This window comes from Sebastes umbrosus, chromosome 21, assembly GCF_015220745.1.
Source record: "Sebastes umbrosus isolate fSebUmb1 chromosome 21, fSebUmb1.pri, whole genome shotgun sequence".
NCBI lineage: Eukaryota > Metazoa > Chordata > Actinopteri > Perciformes > Sebastidae > Sebastes > Sebastes umbrosus.
Window position 1 is genome coordinate 20352488 of NC_051289.1, and position 15985 is coordinate 20368472.

Sequence of the window (15985 nt, forward strand, 5' to 3'; positions counted from 1 at the left end):
GGACAGAAATGTCAGCTGTATCAACAGCGAAGCTAATACGCAAAGCCAATTTAATTTCACACTTATTTCCCTTTTATAACACCGATTTGTATCACGCACTCGGATATGTATTGGATTGTGGGTAATTCATTGTGATAAAAGCTATTTTCTCCTCTTCTGCCTTCACGACACACATTGTCAAGTCAAGCCAAAGGTCTAGAAAATATTTAGAAATTTAGTGAAGTTATATTTCCTGGAGTATGAACAAATAAGACATTCTCCTTTAGTCTGGGAACCAGGCTGATACAAGTGTCTGTCCTTGTTAGGAGTCAGGATGACAGAGCATTCCCCCTGGAGAGAAAATAAACAGACTGAAAGAAGAAGAAAACTGCTTTGAAGGAACATGGATTGAATTTTGTTGCAAGCCCGCAGCAGGCTTTGGGCGAGGAAATTCATTCTGTGGACATTTGCATAATGGACATGTCTAGTTAGCAATTCTTATCAGCAGCTGTTTTGGCTCTGAATTATGAGCACAATTTGTCTGGAGAGCAAACAAGACTATTGCTAGAGTTATCTGTGTGAGCCACAAAACTGTGCATTTGAATATCCAGCAGCTCATAAATACAGAGAGAGAGTTTCTCATTGTGGATTCACCTTCCCGGTGATTTAAATGTTTGGTCTGAAGCTGTCACAGCTGAATGGGCAGAAATTTAATTTTTCTTTTTTTTTGTATGTGACTGGAATCGGCTGTAACTGGGTTGATTCAGTTGGGTTTGGCCCACATGCTTGGTTGGTGACAAGTTAGTGACTGGCCTTAATAACGTTTAATCCACTGAAAACGTGAAGCGCCAGACATTACGTTGCCAGGAAACACTGCAAATCTGGCACAGGTTGGCCTGTTTGAGGGGCTGGTGCTGTGAGAAATGATCTCTTTTATTTCCCTCACTATAGGACCTTTTGTTGCAACCAGCCCTCTCTAAATGATTGTAAATTCAATTTCACTGCCATTAAAACTAATAGTCATTGTGAAAATTAAAATACGGAAAGCAAAACCATGTGTTTGTGTGTGCATGCATGTCAACATGTATGCTTTTGAGTGTTTCTTTACTTTCTATAAGACTCTCTCAGGCTTCATATGTTTAACTATAGATGCATAAAGTCACTTGAAGGTCTGATTTGCTTATAAGCAGAGAGATCACACACACACACACAGCCTGGGGGATGACACTGCTCAACACTGTGACCGACTAACTGAGAGAGTGGATTGGGGGCAGAGGGCCTGGATATGCATTAAACATGTTCAAAGATCCTTTGGTGTGTGTGTGTGCGCTGCAGCTTTCACAAGCTCAATGTGTAATGTGGAAGTGGTAGAAAGTCAAAGAAAAGCTGCAGGTACTTATTAAAGAGCTCCATCTAATGGCCAACAGGTAAAAATGTCTTTTTATTCACCTTGACCTGCACTCAATATAAATCAAGTCTGTGTTTAAATCAGTTGTTTTTTTATTAAATAATCATGAAATAATTAATAATACAATCAACTGTGTTGTTTGGCACTAGTTTTTTCCAACAGAGTTCAGTGTGTGATGTCTAAATCTACTACCTGATTGTCAGATGACTGTGGCTTCAAAATAAAAGCATGCATGTTGAGAGTGAGGTTGTCTTGAAAAACGAGCACGTATATAAATACCACAAAGGGAGTAATTTACGTTTTTTTGTACTCGGGAATCTACAGGTACTGTATTTGATTAACTTGACTGCCCCATTGTCTACAGTTATTTTTATTCTGAAAGTATATTCCGGAAACCGTGCTTTATTGCAGATCTGTGGCACTTTGACATACAGGTTGCTATAGCACTGGTTGCTAGGTAACCTAATGAAATAATTTGTCAACTAGCAGCAGGCAGACATTCAATTAGAGAGCAAGTCATGAGGTAATATTACTGCTTTCTTGTTGTATGACTATTTTAATGTGTATGCAACATATCTATGTTGTTAAAGCTCATATAGGTTATTAAATAGGTGTGTAGACATTTATTCCCTTACATATGAACAAATAGAAATATTGATTGAATTATATATCACAACAAACACTTAAAGGGACTGTTTGTAAGAATCAGAAATGCTTAACAGCGACACCTGTGGCCGTTAAGTCAACGAAAGTCAGTGTCCTGTTGCTCGCGCTCGCCCATGTGCACGCGCTAACTGAATGTGAGCGATCCGTCAAAACAGTGAGGCGACACACGTCAGCTAAAACCACAATATCACTCTATATTTCAGCTGCTTGGCAGTAATGTTAGCTGACCAGACGAAGGTCTCTCCGTGAATCAGTGCTGATCCTAGTGTTGGCTTTTCCCGCTTCAGCCTCCCGACCACGGTCGGAGGGCGAGCTGAGCGAGCGAGAACGAGCGCGGTGTGTGAGTGAAGGCAGGCAGGCAGAGGAGCAGAGTACAGCAGAGACTCCGGCCCTGGAGACCAAAGCTACGGTCTCCTCCGCGTCCTCCGATCGCAGCCAACACTGTTTTGCAAGACGGGCTTCACTAGATATAACTTTGCGGTTTTGGTGCTTCCGTGTTGTTTGTTTTGGAGTCTGAGTCTGAACAGCGTAGTCACTTGTGAGCGCGCATGGGACACTGACCCGGATTGATTTATACTGTAAGAAGTTACAAAAAGTCCCTTTAAGAATCAGTCTTATCAGACATCTCTTGTGTGACCTGACCTTCATATCATTGACCCCATGTTGGGTCCACACCCAGATCTGGTCTAGCATATTAAATTCAATGTGAAACAGCCTACAGATGCTATACTTAAAGGGACTGTTTGTAAGAATCAGAAATGCTTGTTAACAGCGACACCTGTGGCCGTTAAGTCAACGAAAGTCAGCGTCGGGTTTGCTCAAAACAGTGAGGCGACACACGTCAGCTATTGTTATTGATGCAATAATTGGTAAGCAGCATTTTAATGTTGTAGCAGGTGAGGTGGCCTTACTTTCTATACTCCTATTGTTGGGTAGATTCATCTGTAATGATTGATCATATTTTATAAAATGATCAAATGTTTTTTGTGTAAAATCTTAATTTGTGAAATAACTACCAATCATAATTGGTTAAAAAATATAATATTTCTCTCTGAAATGTAGTGGAGCTGAAGTACGAAGGAGCAGAAAATGAAAATACTTAAGTAAAGTACAAGTGCATACCTCCCATATTGTACTTGAATACAGTATTTGAGTAAATGTACATTCCAGCACTGGCTGTCATTAAAACAGTACTCCTTACAAGAAATATTATTCAAAGTTTTAGTATGACAAGTTACCTCTTGCTGTCTGCCTTCTCTTCTGCCACCAGCTTACAGGAAGAGGGTCCCCAGGAGCCCCAACAGGAGACACTGCAGCAGGTAGCAGCCAGAATAGTTCAGAAGGCCTGGAAAAGATATGTGGTGGGTGCTGCTGCTGTTGTGTGGGCACTGTTGTACATGGAGAAATTAAAGTCAACATGCATAAACTAAAACTCTTTTTCCTACACAAACTGTAGTACAGACAGATCTTCAAGTATTTCAAAGAACTTATCAGCCATTGCAACCTGCTGGATCCCCAGACCTTCTTCAAAAGTGTGAATCCTCGAGAGGTAACAGAAACAATGCTCTCTATAAAATGAAAACAAATAAAATAAATGGTAAGATTTGATATTCCTGTGGCAGGCAGAGTTGCTGGATGCTGCTGCTGGCGTGTTCATCAGGTTTCGACTCGGAGGGGTAGGAGCTGAAACGAGAAATACACTCAACATCACTCAACAGCTATGTGAATATGATAATACAGACATACCTGCTTACATCTTGCTTATACCTTTGCCCTCAGATTACCTTTCCCCCCAGCATCTATTACAAGATCTTCACCCATCGACCCATCGCAGACATGTGTGCCAGCAGCCCGAGGGACTACACACAGCTTGGCCTAAAGAAGCCTGTGGCCCAGCAGACCAACAATCGCTGGCCTCTTATACAGGAGGACCGATCAAGATGGTACCAGCGCAAGGAGAACAACGGCTGGAGGCTCTTCTGTAGCAAGGTGAAGGAAATGTTCTGTTCTGCCTGTTGTTTGTACAAATACTATAGTGAAAAAAGAAAATAAGCACCACCACAAGAATCTGACACACTTGAATAGATAGAACAGCTACAGCAGGCATTTCATGGCAGCATTTTGCCTTGATCGTACCAAACTGTATTTAGCTTCGGACATTGTGTAAGCTGAATCATAATGCTCTCACACATTGTCTATTTAACGCAAAAACTGTTAACCACTAAAAGTCATAGTCTGTGTTTATGTGCTTCTTCTACTCTCTGATAGGTGGATCCCATGGGTGAGCCCAGAGAGATCGGTGCTAACAAGAAAATGGAGTTTCACTATTCCAGGTTGCGCCGGCAGCAGGATGTAGACAAGTGGAGGAAGAAGAGGAAAACTGAATGGCTGAAGCAGATGTGAGTTTTATATATTTGTCTGTCCCTCAAAGCAAGTCTTTTGCTGTGCAACGGCCGCTGTGGCCTCAAATGATTACAGGGTAACGGTAAATGCTAGCCTCAGTTAGTGTCTATTGTGTATTATAAAAGAGGACCTATTATGCTTTTGTGCTTTTTCCCTTTCCTTTAGTCAGAGTGTTATATCGTTTTTGTGTATATAAAAGGTCTGCAAAGTTACAAAGTCCAAAGTTCACACCAAAGAGAGTTCCTCTCCCCCGCAGAAACACTGCTCCTGAACTGCCTGAAACGCCTTGCTTGAAGACCCACCTTTTCTTCCGTAACGTGGTGATGTCACGAAGTAACACTGACATAATACCTACCTAGTGGATAGTTTGGCATGCATCAAACAAAGCTAGACAGAGGGTGATAAGAGGTGCTGCAGCACAGCCAGTATGAGAAAAATAAAGCGTTTTTTTGAACATTAAAGCATGTAAACATGTTCTAGTAGAAACCCAAAATACAAGCATGCACCTGAAAATGAGCACAATAGGTCCTCTTTAAATTCCAGTCACAGAGCTAAGCATGAGTCAATTCCTATTGACCTTTGAAAACCCTAGGTCAATTAACAAAACACTGCTATTTTAATGGTATATTGAAAGTTGTGACTCTTTAATCCATGTAGACACACAAAAACTAAAAATGACTGAAAATATCAAATAATTGGCAATGATTAATATGGACAAATAAAACCGTACAAATTATTGCGCATATTAACCAAGGGCATGGGCAATTTCTGGGTTCTATCTTTATCTAGATTAGAAAATGGACTCACAAAATATTTTTTTATTATGCAGCTAACTGAATATTTTATTTGTTCTGAATGGACAGTTAAACCTTGAAAACAGTTAAGTGTTGCAAAATGACCTTATGGGTTTTTAGCCATAGTGGTGTGACCACTTTGGTCCAGGAAAATTACCATGAAATTTTGGTCCCCAGAGAATGAATCCTTCTAACTTTGGCGGTCTGACTTTTCCTCTAGCGTCACCATGACAGTGCAAATTGTGGTTTTGAGTGAGTGAATCCAAGGATTAGACTATTTTTAATACGTTAATAAGTCTGCCAATCGTCAAATAAATATTCAAAACCAGTAACCATTTATCCATGTACTCTAATCTCCTTTTATGCTCTTTTACAAAATGTGGACGATACACATCTGAGGCAGGGTTATGTGTAGCCCTGTGTATAAGTGTGTGTATGTCCTCTCTCCCTTACATAAAGGTATAACCAGGGGCGTCTGCAGGCTCATCCAGCGCATCAACACATGGCGACGCTGGGGGTGAATTCCGCCCAGGAAGTCATGGACGCCATTGAAGAGAAGGGAGATGATGAAGTACTGGAATGGGAGCTGGATGAGCTGCTGGATTGGACCAACACTCTCAACTTTGAGGAGTAAGAGTCCTCTGCTCACTGTTGACTAGTAGACAGTCTGATGCTTTCTGTTGAATAGACTGGTTGTAATTCAAAACTGGGTCAGAAGTGATTAAATCTCTATCATTTTGTAACATATTTTTGCTCCTTTGCCTGTGCAGGTATATGCGAGAGTGGAGAGGTTTGGCCTGCAGTCGCTCCTCTGAGCCAAGCAAAGGTGAACATTTGTAATGATAGCTGCATGTCTTTGCTGCTTGTTATTGCTACCTATTCAATGCTTTATGCTGTAACGCCATCTGCTGTTTAAATTTAGGACTGATAAAGCTGTATTTCCATCAGTGTAAATCTCACCTATTGTAATACAAGACTTATTGATGACTATGTTTTTGTTTACATACCCCTCTTCTCAGGTAAAACATGATCTTTGGTCATTTTGAAACCGTCATATGAGTGACAGTGACATATACAGTAGGTGTGCATTTATCATGTTTAAACATAAGAAATATCACTGTCACACACAGTCACTTTTTGCTGACATATTTCTTGTTGAATAGAAAATATAAATAAAATATATTGTTTTTGACAGGTTTCAATGTTGAAAATGCATGCTTCTACCTGGGTCTGTGTGAAGAGAGGACTGCTGTGTCTGAAGGATACAGGAAATGTAAGGATATACTGTAGCTCTTTCCAAGTACAGTATATACTGTATATGTTTGTAAGTTTGGGATAAATGCAATTTGTTATAGCTTTTAAGTGGACATATTGACACTGAGAGCAATCATTTTATCTTAAATAAATATCTCTTTGTATCTGAAAAAAGCTTGTGTCTGTGTAGATTTGTTCTTGTTCCAGATATTCTAGCGACATATCTGACTTGGATTACTCTATTTATATTATAAGCTCAATGTATTTTCACCTCTGTAATAAAAGTGAACACTTTTTGTGTGAGAAGGTGTCATATGAATTATCTATTTAAAAGTATGATGGCCTGGGGGAAAAACTGTTCCTCAGTCTGCTGGTGAGGTCTAAAGATATTGTTTTGAGTATTTACAGTGTTGTAAAGTGGCGATGAGTCATCAGAATTACACAATTTAGTGTTCAGCCATCCTCAGTAACAAAACAGTATGCAATTCCTACCTCTGAAAAAGAGGGGGCACCCGGATTTGAACCGGGGACCTCTTGATCTGCAGTCAAATGCTCTACCACTGAGCTATACCCCCATACAGCAACATGGTCACATAGACAATTTATAAAGACATCTATGACTGGCGTTTATATCGTTGCTGTGTTAAAGTGTGGTGAAATTGTTAACGTTATAAATCATACAGTACTTAAAAACAAACCAGATACCAATATAGTGTACAGAAACATAATACAACGGGTTTTTTTTAATGGTACATCGTACACAACACCGGTTTGTACCGGATGTGTTGTCATGAAAACGCGACCCAACCGGATGTTAGTAATAGAAAGTGGAAGAAACGGCATCACCATGGTACTGTTGCAGTCTTATACTCATTTACTATGATTTATACTATCCTAACCATATTAGAAACATTACACTGTATTATATAGTTATACTAATAGTTATTTAACCTGCTCACGGCTTTGTCTTTTGTCTTTGTGTCCTCTGACGTCCATCAGCTGTGAATGTGATTAGTCACTGGAGCTAATGCTAGTTAGCAGCTATGAGGCTCCTTAACGTGGCTGAAGATGATTTCAGCTTTCTGTGTGTGTCAGTGACTAGATATTAGTGGTTGTAAACTGTGAATGTGTGTTTGTGTTTGTTACAGAATACCCGAGGACTTCGCTCTCAGCTGAAGGACAGCGTGCCTGTGGCCGGCTTTAATCCACAGGGAGCGTATGGAGTGCAGGACTCTCTGAGGAGCGGGTGAGACGCTGCAGCATGTATAAACCTTCTCCTGTCAAGTTAGCACAAATAAACCAGTATATCTCTGGTTAAAAATGCCGGGTTTAGTCGTATTTTTATGATATTTCGGCTAGACGAGATCGACTGAAATAATTTTATAAGATAAGATAAGATATTCCTTTATTAGTCCCACAGTGGGGACATTTGCAGTGGACATCAGCAAAGGGGGTAGTGCAAAAACATCAGTAAAAACAAAAATCAAGATACACAGTGCAAGAAGCAAAACAAAAGTAGACAGGCATATAAAATATGAACAATTTAAATAGAAGGAAATATAAAAAATAGGATCAATAACAAGGGGAATATTAAAAATTGGAACAATATATACAGTATTGACAATAAACAGACTATAACACAATTGCACAAGTTTGATGAGTTAAAATGACTAAAACTATACTAATATAGCTACGTTTTCTTTGACTAAGATATGACTAACATGACCAGACTTTTAGTCAAATAAAACTACGCTTAAAAAAATAAACAGGATGAAGTTGACTAAATATGATAAAAACTAGCAAGGACATTTGACACCCGACTAACACCTCTTCCTAACTGGACGCGATGCAAACGTGCAACTTATTTTCACTGGTCAAAATCAAAGCTGACAGTTAATCAATATCACTCTCTCTACGTCCTAGAGATTGACACCGCTTGTATTCTGGACAATTTTTGGTATTACATACACACTGGGTACTTGTCAAAAAATGATTTAACATAATGTATGAGTATTTACTTTTCAATGTATGTTTAAGTATTTATTTACTCACTGGCTTTTAACAAATATAGTACAATTGTCTCACTTTTGGGCAGTGTGTACCTGATTATCCATAACATCTAGTTATCCAGTCTGTCGTAGAGCTGGACCGATGAGTCCTCCAGGCCGATATTAGCTTAATACAGATATATCAGTATTAAGTAAGAAGAAATGACTGGACGAAAGACCCATAGATATGTTTGAGATCTTTTAAAAACAGCTTTAAAATTACACAGTTTGTCAAAACAGAGAGGACTGAGTTTATTTTTCAACTGTAAAATATCCTGCTCATCACATATCCTGAAATTAAAAGCTGTGTCAATATCGTTATCAGCTTAAAAATATTGTTGGTCAAGCTGTGCTACATATACGCTGTTGTGCTGCTTTACAAGTTCGTAGTAGACTTAAACTTTTTTACGTGTAATAACACAATGATGTAGTTTGTGTGACAGCTTTCTCTGTCAAGAGAAGCTGCAGTGTGTTAGTTTTTATTAGTCCCACCCTTAAGCCAAATTACATGTACATAATACAGATTTTCATCTCCTGCTTGTTCTATTTCTTCTTTTGCTATACAGCTTTACCAGCGTAAAGAATGAGCTCCTTCCAAGCCATCCACTGGAGCTGTCTGAGAAAAATGTGAGTAATCTAAATTATAAGAGCTCCTCCACAATTCATTTAGACTAGGCCTCTTCTTAAGACCGTGTAGGTGTTATGGAATCTTTTTAACAGCAGACATTTTGACTTGTGGTATGTGTAAGCATAGGTGGAACTCATAACACTAACAAATGGCTCGGTTACATTTAGATGTCCCAGTAATCCTTGCCAGTGTGCCAGCCAGGCCAACCTGTCCTATTTATGTAGCAGTGCATTTTGTTAACAAAAACTATCTAATAAATTTGTCAACGACTTTTTTTTCCATTACTAAGAAGAAATGGAAGTAAATATAAAAATAGGAACAATAACAAGGGGAATATTAAAAATTTGAACAATATATACAGTATTGACAATAAACAGACTATTAACACAATTGCACAAGTTTGATGAGTCAAAAGGACTAAAATGAATGAAGTTTTCATTGACTTAAACGATACTAATATAGCTACGTTTTCTTTGACTAAGATATGACCAAATCAAAGCTGACAGTTAATCAATATCACTCTCTCTACGTCCTAGAGAGTGACTTTGCTCGTATTCTGGACAATTTTTCGCGCTCACTTCGCCAGAGTTTGCTCACTCGCTGTGTGTTAGGAAGAGGTGTTCGACTACTTAAAATAAAACGACTGACAAAAGTAACATTATTATGTTGTCAAAATTAATGTTATTAATCACACCTGTGCCTTTTCTACTCTGACATGTCAAAATGTCTTTGTAACATTATAATATATGTGAACAGCCATTATTATTATTGATTCAATATTCATATTAATTTCAACAAAAACAATTATATCAGGGGAAAAAAAACAAAAACAATAAAACAGAATGACCTGTACATTCATGAAAACAGATAGCCCTGTTTTATTTGTTACAAGCAGATCAGTAGCAGTAAGAACAAGGGAAAGTTTGATGGTGGAAGTTAAAGTTGTTGTCTTGGGGGGACTAAACATTTTATGTGTTTCTGTGATTTGCAGTTCCTGCCAAACCAGGACAAGATGAATTTCTCTACACTCAGAAACATCCAGGGTCTTCATGCTCCGCTCAAACTGCAGATGGAGTACAGGGCAGCTAGACAGGTAACACACACAATGCTGCATGTCCCAGTGATCCACCTCCTCAGTTCTGATAGCGCTCTTCCTTTGGCTCTTCTCACTGTTTGTTTTTAAGTCATTGTTCTCGCTCCATAACTCTTGATGCCTCCCTTGAACTCCTTCCAGATCCAGCGTCTGCCGTTCTTACCGAGTTCAAACCTGGCTCTGGATACGCTGCGAGGCAGCGACGAGTCCATCGGCTTCGAGGACATCCTCTGCGGTGAGAGCCTCATCCCTTCACCTTTTGTACAGCCATACGCACAACTGTCTGAATATAATATCTAACACTGTGTTTGTGTCCTGTCACCCTGCAGATCCAGGCCAGAGTGAAATGATGGGCGAGCCACACATGATGATGGAATACAAACTGGGACTGTTTTGAAAGAAGATGGACACGCATAATACACAGTTACTCACATAGATTTAGGTTTATTATTTGTCTGCATACATTTGTTTATTACCTCAGAAATCACCAACTGAGGTTTTCTCTCTCTGTAATCTTTTGGGAAAGAAAGGGGCTTAATGGTTGTGTGTGTGTGTGTGTGGGGTGGGGTTACCCTGTTAATGACATAGATCTGGAGTGTTAAACAGACAAGCAATCAGTGCTGCTTTTTGTATGATTCCAATCCGGTTGGTATTTCTAATAAACTTCATAACCTTCCTCATGATGTGGGTTCATTTGACAAATTATTTAAAGGTAGAATATTTAACAGTTGTCAGTTGCTGTTTGTAAACGCAATGCGATGTTCGAGCGAGCTATAGAGTGACTGAAGAGAGAGAGCGGCGTTGGTGAGAACAAAGCAGCGAATCAGAGAAATAAAACGCTATTTTCTGATTGTTTCACGGCGGTTATGTTATAAAACACAAAACTAACTCCACATAACTCTGCGGGAAGATGCCAAGTTGCCGGATTTTGAATGAATGCAAGCTTCCTGTCCGCTGGCTCTGGCTCAGCGCTGCTCTCGTTAAACTACAGACACACACCGATCATAGCTGCATTCACAGCTTAGAGAGGAGCAGGGGGATCACTGGAACACATGCTAGGGCTGCACAATTAATCAAATATTAATCGTGATCACAATTAGATGAACATGATCGTCTGCGATATTGATGTTAAATTGCGTGCTCTGCTCATAGAAAACTGCTGCTTAAATCAAGCGCTTAAACTAACCGCTAGAGATGCAGCGTCAGTCAGAAGCCGATCGAGGCCCGCCGGGTTTCAGCAGTCTCGTATTCACATATCCAAGTTTTTTGCCAGTCAGACACACATGTGCAGCCGCCACATGATGGTTTTACGTCGGCACACAGCGCCACTGTCAGTAACGTTTCACACACATACACACAGAGACACGCACAACATGTTTTCGGTGTGGAAGTTCTTCAGCGTGAGTGAAGAAGACGTAAAGCTGCAATTTGTTACTACTGCAAGTTCAAAATAAGCTGTAGAGGAACAACCTTAAAACATTCGGAACAACTAACTTAATCAGACACTTATTATATTATTATTATATAGCCTCGGTATCAGAAGCCGAAGGGCGTGACAAAGCAGTGGCATTTGATCACCTGAACAGGCTGCACTCCCTGCGTGCTTAGGTTATTGGCTGTCACGTGGGGCACAAAGCCCCCAAGAAGCGTCCTGAGTAGAGCAAAATAACAAGAAAAGTGAAAATCCAGGCAGAGGGCTGCAGTGTCTCTGCAGATACAGACACCACCACACACTTCTGGGGCATACATAAGTGATGATTGAGAGGGATTATTTTTGTACCAGTCCATGCTTTGTTTTTCCCCCAGGCGATGTACTCTTTTCTAAATCCCCAGACCTGCCATCAAACTAGAACGACCTCAGACTGTCTTACCAGTCCTGGTCACCTGACATCCCCCCCACCTGATTAAAATATTTTAGCTATCACAGTATTTGCGAGTTAAGGTCAATTATTGCTTACTTTTGACAATGTAACATCATGTGCCCTTAGAACACATTCAATAAATAATATTTTATGTTAATTTATTACCAACAATCATTGTTTGAATTCGGAAGTGTCAACAGACGGATCAAACCAAAGTGTAAAGCTGTCTACAAGGTGAAAATGTGTCTCAGACATAATTGGAGGTGACATTTACTCAACTTTGCATTGACAAGACCCTTCAACACTTGATGCCCCACACCTCCAGTCTCCACGCTTCAGGCCCTATAACCCTGACGAGTCTAATTAGCCTTCACATACCGTAGCTCTTCCTGTCTGCAGTCCCATTCTCAGCTGTTGTATTAAGAGTTGGCCTCTGACATCGTCTTGTTCTCCTGTCATTCTTTGTTTCAGCCACCTGATGTGTCCGTCTACCACATGTCACCAACCTGTCAGTAAAAAAACCTCACCTTGTGTGATTGATTAAAGGATTTATTAGACAATCTGAAGAATCGTGCATACAGTGTGAATGCAGCTTCACCATCAACTAAGCATATACAGCATGCAATAACTTGAGAAAAGGTTCTTTGAAAATAGTTTTGCGCTTGATTTTCATTTTTTCTTTACAGTGAAGAGCTGACCAAAGTGGAGAAACAAGAATTCAAAAACTTGAGCAGCACATTTCCTCAATGATTTTTTTAGTAATATCATTTACATAACATCACATAGCAGTGCAAACAGTGTTTTAAATAAAAAGTGAAAACAAGAATAACCATCTCTGTTTGGTTTCTCAAAACTCAAATGGCAACAATCTGCAGCTTTTCCACAATGCACTGAGAGTGCACAATATTTATTGTGCCACCCATTTCCAAATGTCAGCTTCAGTTGAACTAATAAATAAAATAAATAATAAATCTCACAGTTTCTGAGAAATCTACATGTCGGAGACTCAAAGCTCTTACCTGACATTATAAAATCAAGGTGTATTAATAACAATTTCTTTGTTTTTATTCAGATAGTCCACAAAAACTTCAGGACTATTTCATATTCAGAAAATACAATTTAAACACAGCATTCCAGTATAATTCTGTTGCTCTATCAAAGTCTAATATTTAGTTTATTCATTTATTCAAGGGTAAATACACACCATGTACAATACTGTATTCGTTGAATATATAATGCCACACTTTATATGTTATATATATGTGTTATTTTAAAAATACATAACACAACAAGAAAATACTGTAGACTACTGTAAACTGAATGACCGACATGACCTCATGACTACATGCATCATCAAATTGTTTCAATCTGATACATACACACTCATACATACTCATACTGTATAGCGGCATACTTCATTTATACACTGAAATACTATTACACTACTTTATTTACAGTTCATTGCACCACTTGGCCAGCATGCAGCTTTTGTTTTTTTACTTCTGTGATTATGAGTGTTCTACAGTATTGTTATACTACATGGTACAAGAGTTTGTCCACTACTTTAAAGTCAAAACTGCTTCACCAAATGAAAATCTGCTCAAAGATTGTAGGTCAACCCCTTGAGAAACTCTATGAATCAGCCTATCATAATAACATATTAAGGCTGGCTAACACCATCGTCTCTGACCCCAACCATGTTTTGAAAAGTGAATATTAACTATTACCATCAAATCGGAGATACAGGGTTCCACGATTTAATAAGGTTAGACTGAAGCACTCTTTCGTACTGTGGCAGCTGCCAATTCTCTGGTGCTTGCTGTTGTTTCCCTTTTCCCTGGTGTTTTTTGGTTGAGTTGCTGAGTGATTAGAGGGTTATTCAGTTCACCTGTTGCGCAGGGTGTGGGGACTGGCTCTTAAATGATAGTTGAGAGCAGCTTGGTGCATTCCCCTCTTGGCCAATCAGGGTGTAACGACGCCCTTTCTGTAGGGCTTAAAAGAGGAGGGAAACTGCACACCCAGGGTCATTCTGATCTCTCCTTCACTCAATGCAACATGTGTTATCAACTTTACCAGAAACTCTGGTCTGTTTTGGGCCCTTTTGGGATTCTGTGATCTTTGTGTTTTGTTTGTTGAGAGTGTTGACTCCTAGTTGGGGAAACAAGTTAAGTGCCAACCAATTAGGTTACCTGCACTGGGACGATTAGGTACTATTTGTGCAACAGCTGGCTTGCCTTACAATAGCCTAACGCCTGCAGGCTGTATTTTTGTATTCTATTCATTTGTTGATTTTCAATGAAACCCTTTATACCCATTTCTTTTAGTGTATTTTATTTGGGAAGACTTTAAAGGAGGGTAAAAGGAAAAACACAAACCAATATTTCAGTTTCCTTAATTGTTTGTTAATATAGAGGCATTTGTTCATTATTATTATTAAGAAGGCATTTTATTTTATATTATTATGTGGATGGGAACAGTTTTTCAGTCTTCTGACTGAACAACTAAAGTCTGGGGAACTCAGTACCGCCACAGTACACCAGTCAATCCTAAAACTAAATATGGAGCCTAATCCCAGATCAAATGTACTTTGAAGGGCCCTGAATATCGTCTCCTGTGATTGTAATGTTTAAATATACATATCCTTGTTTCTTGTCTTTGTCCTTTCTGTGATGTTGCAAATGGAGCTGCTGTGATGCAAAACACATTTCAGACCTGTCTGACAATAAAGTATTATGGTATTATCGTGTCATATGGTATGTATGGTAAGTGACCCTAATTACACCCCTACACCCTTATTAGTAAACCAACAGGTGCATTGTGGGTGATGCTTAAATACTAAATGGTGAACTGGCGACCCCTCCCCTCCACAGGTGTGACAGCAGAGCGCGTTTCAGCTCGAGTGCGGTCGGACAAGGGCCTGAGTGGACTGGTTATAGTGGGACAGAGAAGCCGAGTGAACTGGTTATATGCTGCACTGAGGATGAACCACCAGAGAAGTTGAACCTGGAGGACTTCAGAGAATACTTGTGAGTAGCAGCTAATCATTGTGTGTGCTAGCTAAGTCTGTAGCTGCTGTGGAGTTCATATTGTCTTTACATGTCAGTGTTGGCTGCCTTTGTGATGCTTTAGTGAGCTGATAAAGTGGCAGGTTATTTAATTTATGTCCTATAATACTCCTTGTTCCACCTTTTATGTGTTGTTGGTCATCTTTGGATGATTGGGGCTCTGTGGTAACTATGGGGACGGAGTGATGTTGTTCCAGTAGTGTGTGTTGACATGTCAGTGCACTTTATTTCGTAACTTAGCTTAAAGAAGGTGTTTAATTTAGTAGTTCGGTCATATCACTCGAAGTGCAGTTTATCAGAGTAACATTTTTACCTGGGCGCCCCATGTGTGGGGGTTCAGTCGTTGCCATAGCGATCAGGTGTTCGAGTCTGACCAACCATGTCCGATATCTCTCCCTTTTTCAATACTATATCATTAAAGGTAAAAAAGCTGTTTTATGGCTTATGAAATAAAACTAACAGACGTCCAGCCCACTGGATGAAGCCACCATCAACTTACTGTCTATTTATGACTAGCTGTTGTAACGTAACGACTTGTTATATTTGCTTTAGTGTAAGATCTTTGTGGCCCGCATGCAGACGGATTTCTCTCTTGACACCTACATCATCTTTGATATCCAGTCAGCCGTGCTAGCCACAAAAATTACGTTTTTATCGTCAATAAGAGCTTTATCACTGTATTGTTTGCATTTAGACGATAGTTCAGACTACAGTTTACTCGTTCAAAGCTCATATAAATACCAATACTTGCTGTTTATTAGTATATATGCTTTGTTTATACGTCA

General features: G+C 39.5%; 3 protein-coding genes and 1 non-coding gene across 10 annotated transcripts in view; 3 read left to right on the forward strand and 1 right to left on the reverse strand.

Annotated features, from left to right (window-relative positions):
• Positions 1–1820: 1820 nt before the first annotated feature.
• On the forward strand, positions 1821–6678 carry c21h11orf65 (chromosome 21 C11orf65 homolog). 5 transcript variants are annotated; one of them, XR_005205030.1, is made up of 10 exons: positions 1837–1910; positions 3324–3414; positions 3510–3602; positions 3676–3729; positions 3833–4042; positions 4322–4452; positions 5710–5880; positions 6021–6076; positions 6270–6331; positions 6446–6678. XR_005205030.1 is itself a non-coding variant. In XM_037757529.1 (10 exons), exons 1-9 carry the CDS (start codon positions 1906–1908, stop codon positions 6278–6280), a joined length of 822 nt encoding a protein of 273 aa, XP_037613457.1. In that variant the 5' UTR covers positions 1837–1905; the 3' UTR covers positions 6281–6327; positions 6446–6678. The 5 variants fall into 5 exon arrangements, 3 of the variants coding, with proteins under 3 accessions (XP_037613460.1, XP_037613459.1, XP_037613457.1); XM_037757529.1 differs by having other exon boundaries at positions 6270–6327; XR_005205031.1 differs by lacking the exons at positions 6270–6331; positions 6446–6678 and adding an exon at positions 5471–5502 and having other exon boundaries at positions 1829–1910.
• A 329-nt stretch (positions 6679–7007) lies between these two features.
• On the reverse strand, positions 7008–7079 carry trnac-gca. The gene has a single exon. It is a non-coding gene; the product is annotated as a tRNA-Cys (tRNA).
• Positions 7080–7204: 125 nt separating this feature from the next.
• On the forward strand, positions 7205–10956 carry LOC119480901 (proteasome maturation protein). The gene is made up of 6 exons (XM_037757533.1): positions 7205–7354; positions 7653–7750; positions 9119–9179; positions 10172–10273; positions 10415–10508; positions 10603–10956. The coding sequence occupies exons 1-6, from the start codon at positions 7295–7297 to the stop codon at positions 10668–10670; spliced, it is 483 nt and encodes a 160-aa protein (XP_037613461.1). The 5' UTR covers positions 7205–7294; the 3' UTR covers positions 10671–10956.
• A 4020-nt stretch (positions 10957–14976) lies between these two features.
• LOC119480373 (matrix metalloproteinase-16-like) overlaps positions 14977–15985 on the forward strand; it is a 167393-nt gene continuing 166384 nt past the window's right edge. For all 3 annotated transcript variants that reach the window (XM_037756529.1, XM_037756527.1, XM_037756528.1), the window contains exon 1: positions 14977–15161. The gene's annotated coding sequence lies outside the window, so the exon portion shown is untranslated. The remainder of the gene's footprint in view (positions 15162–15985) is intronic.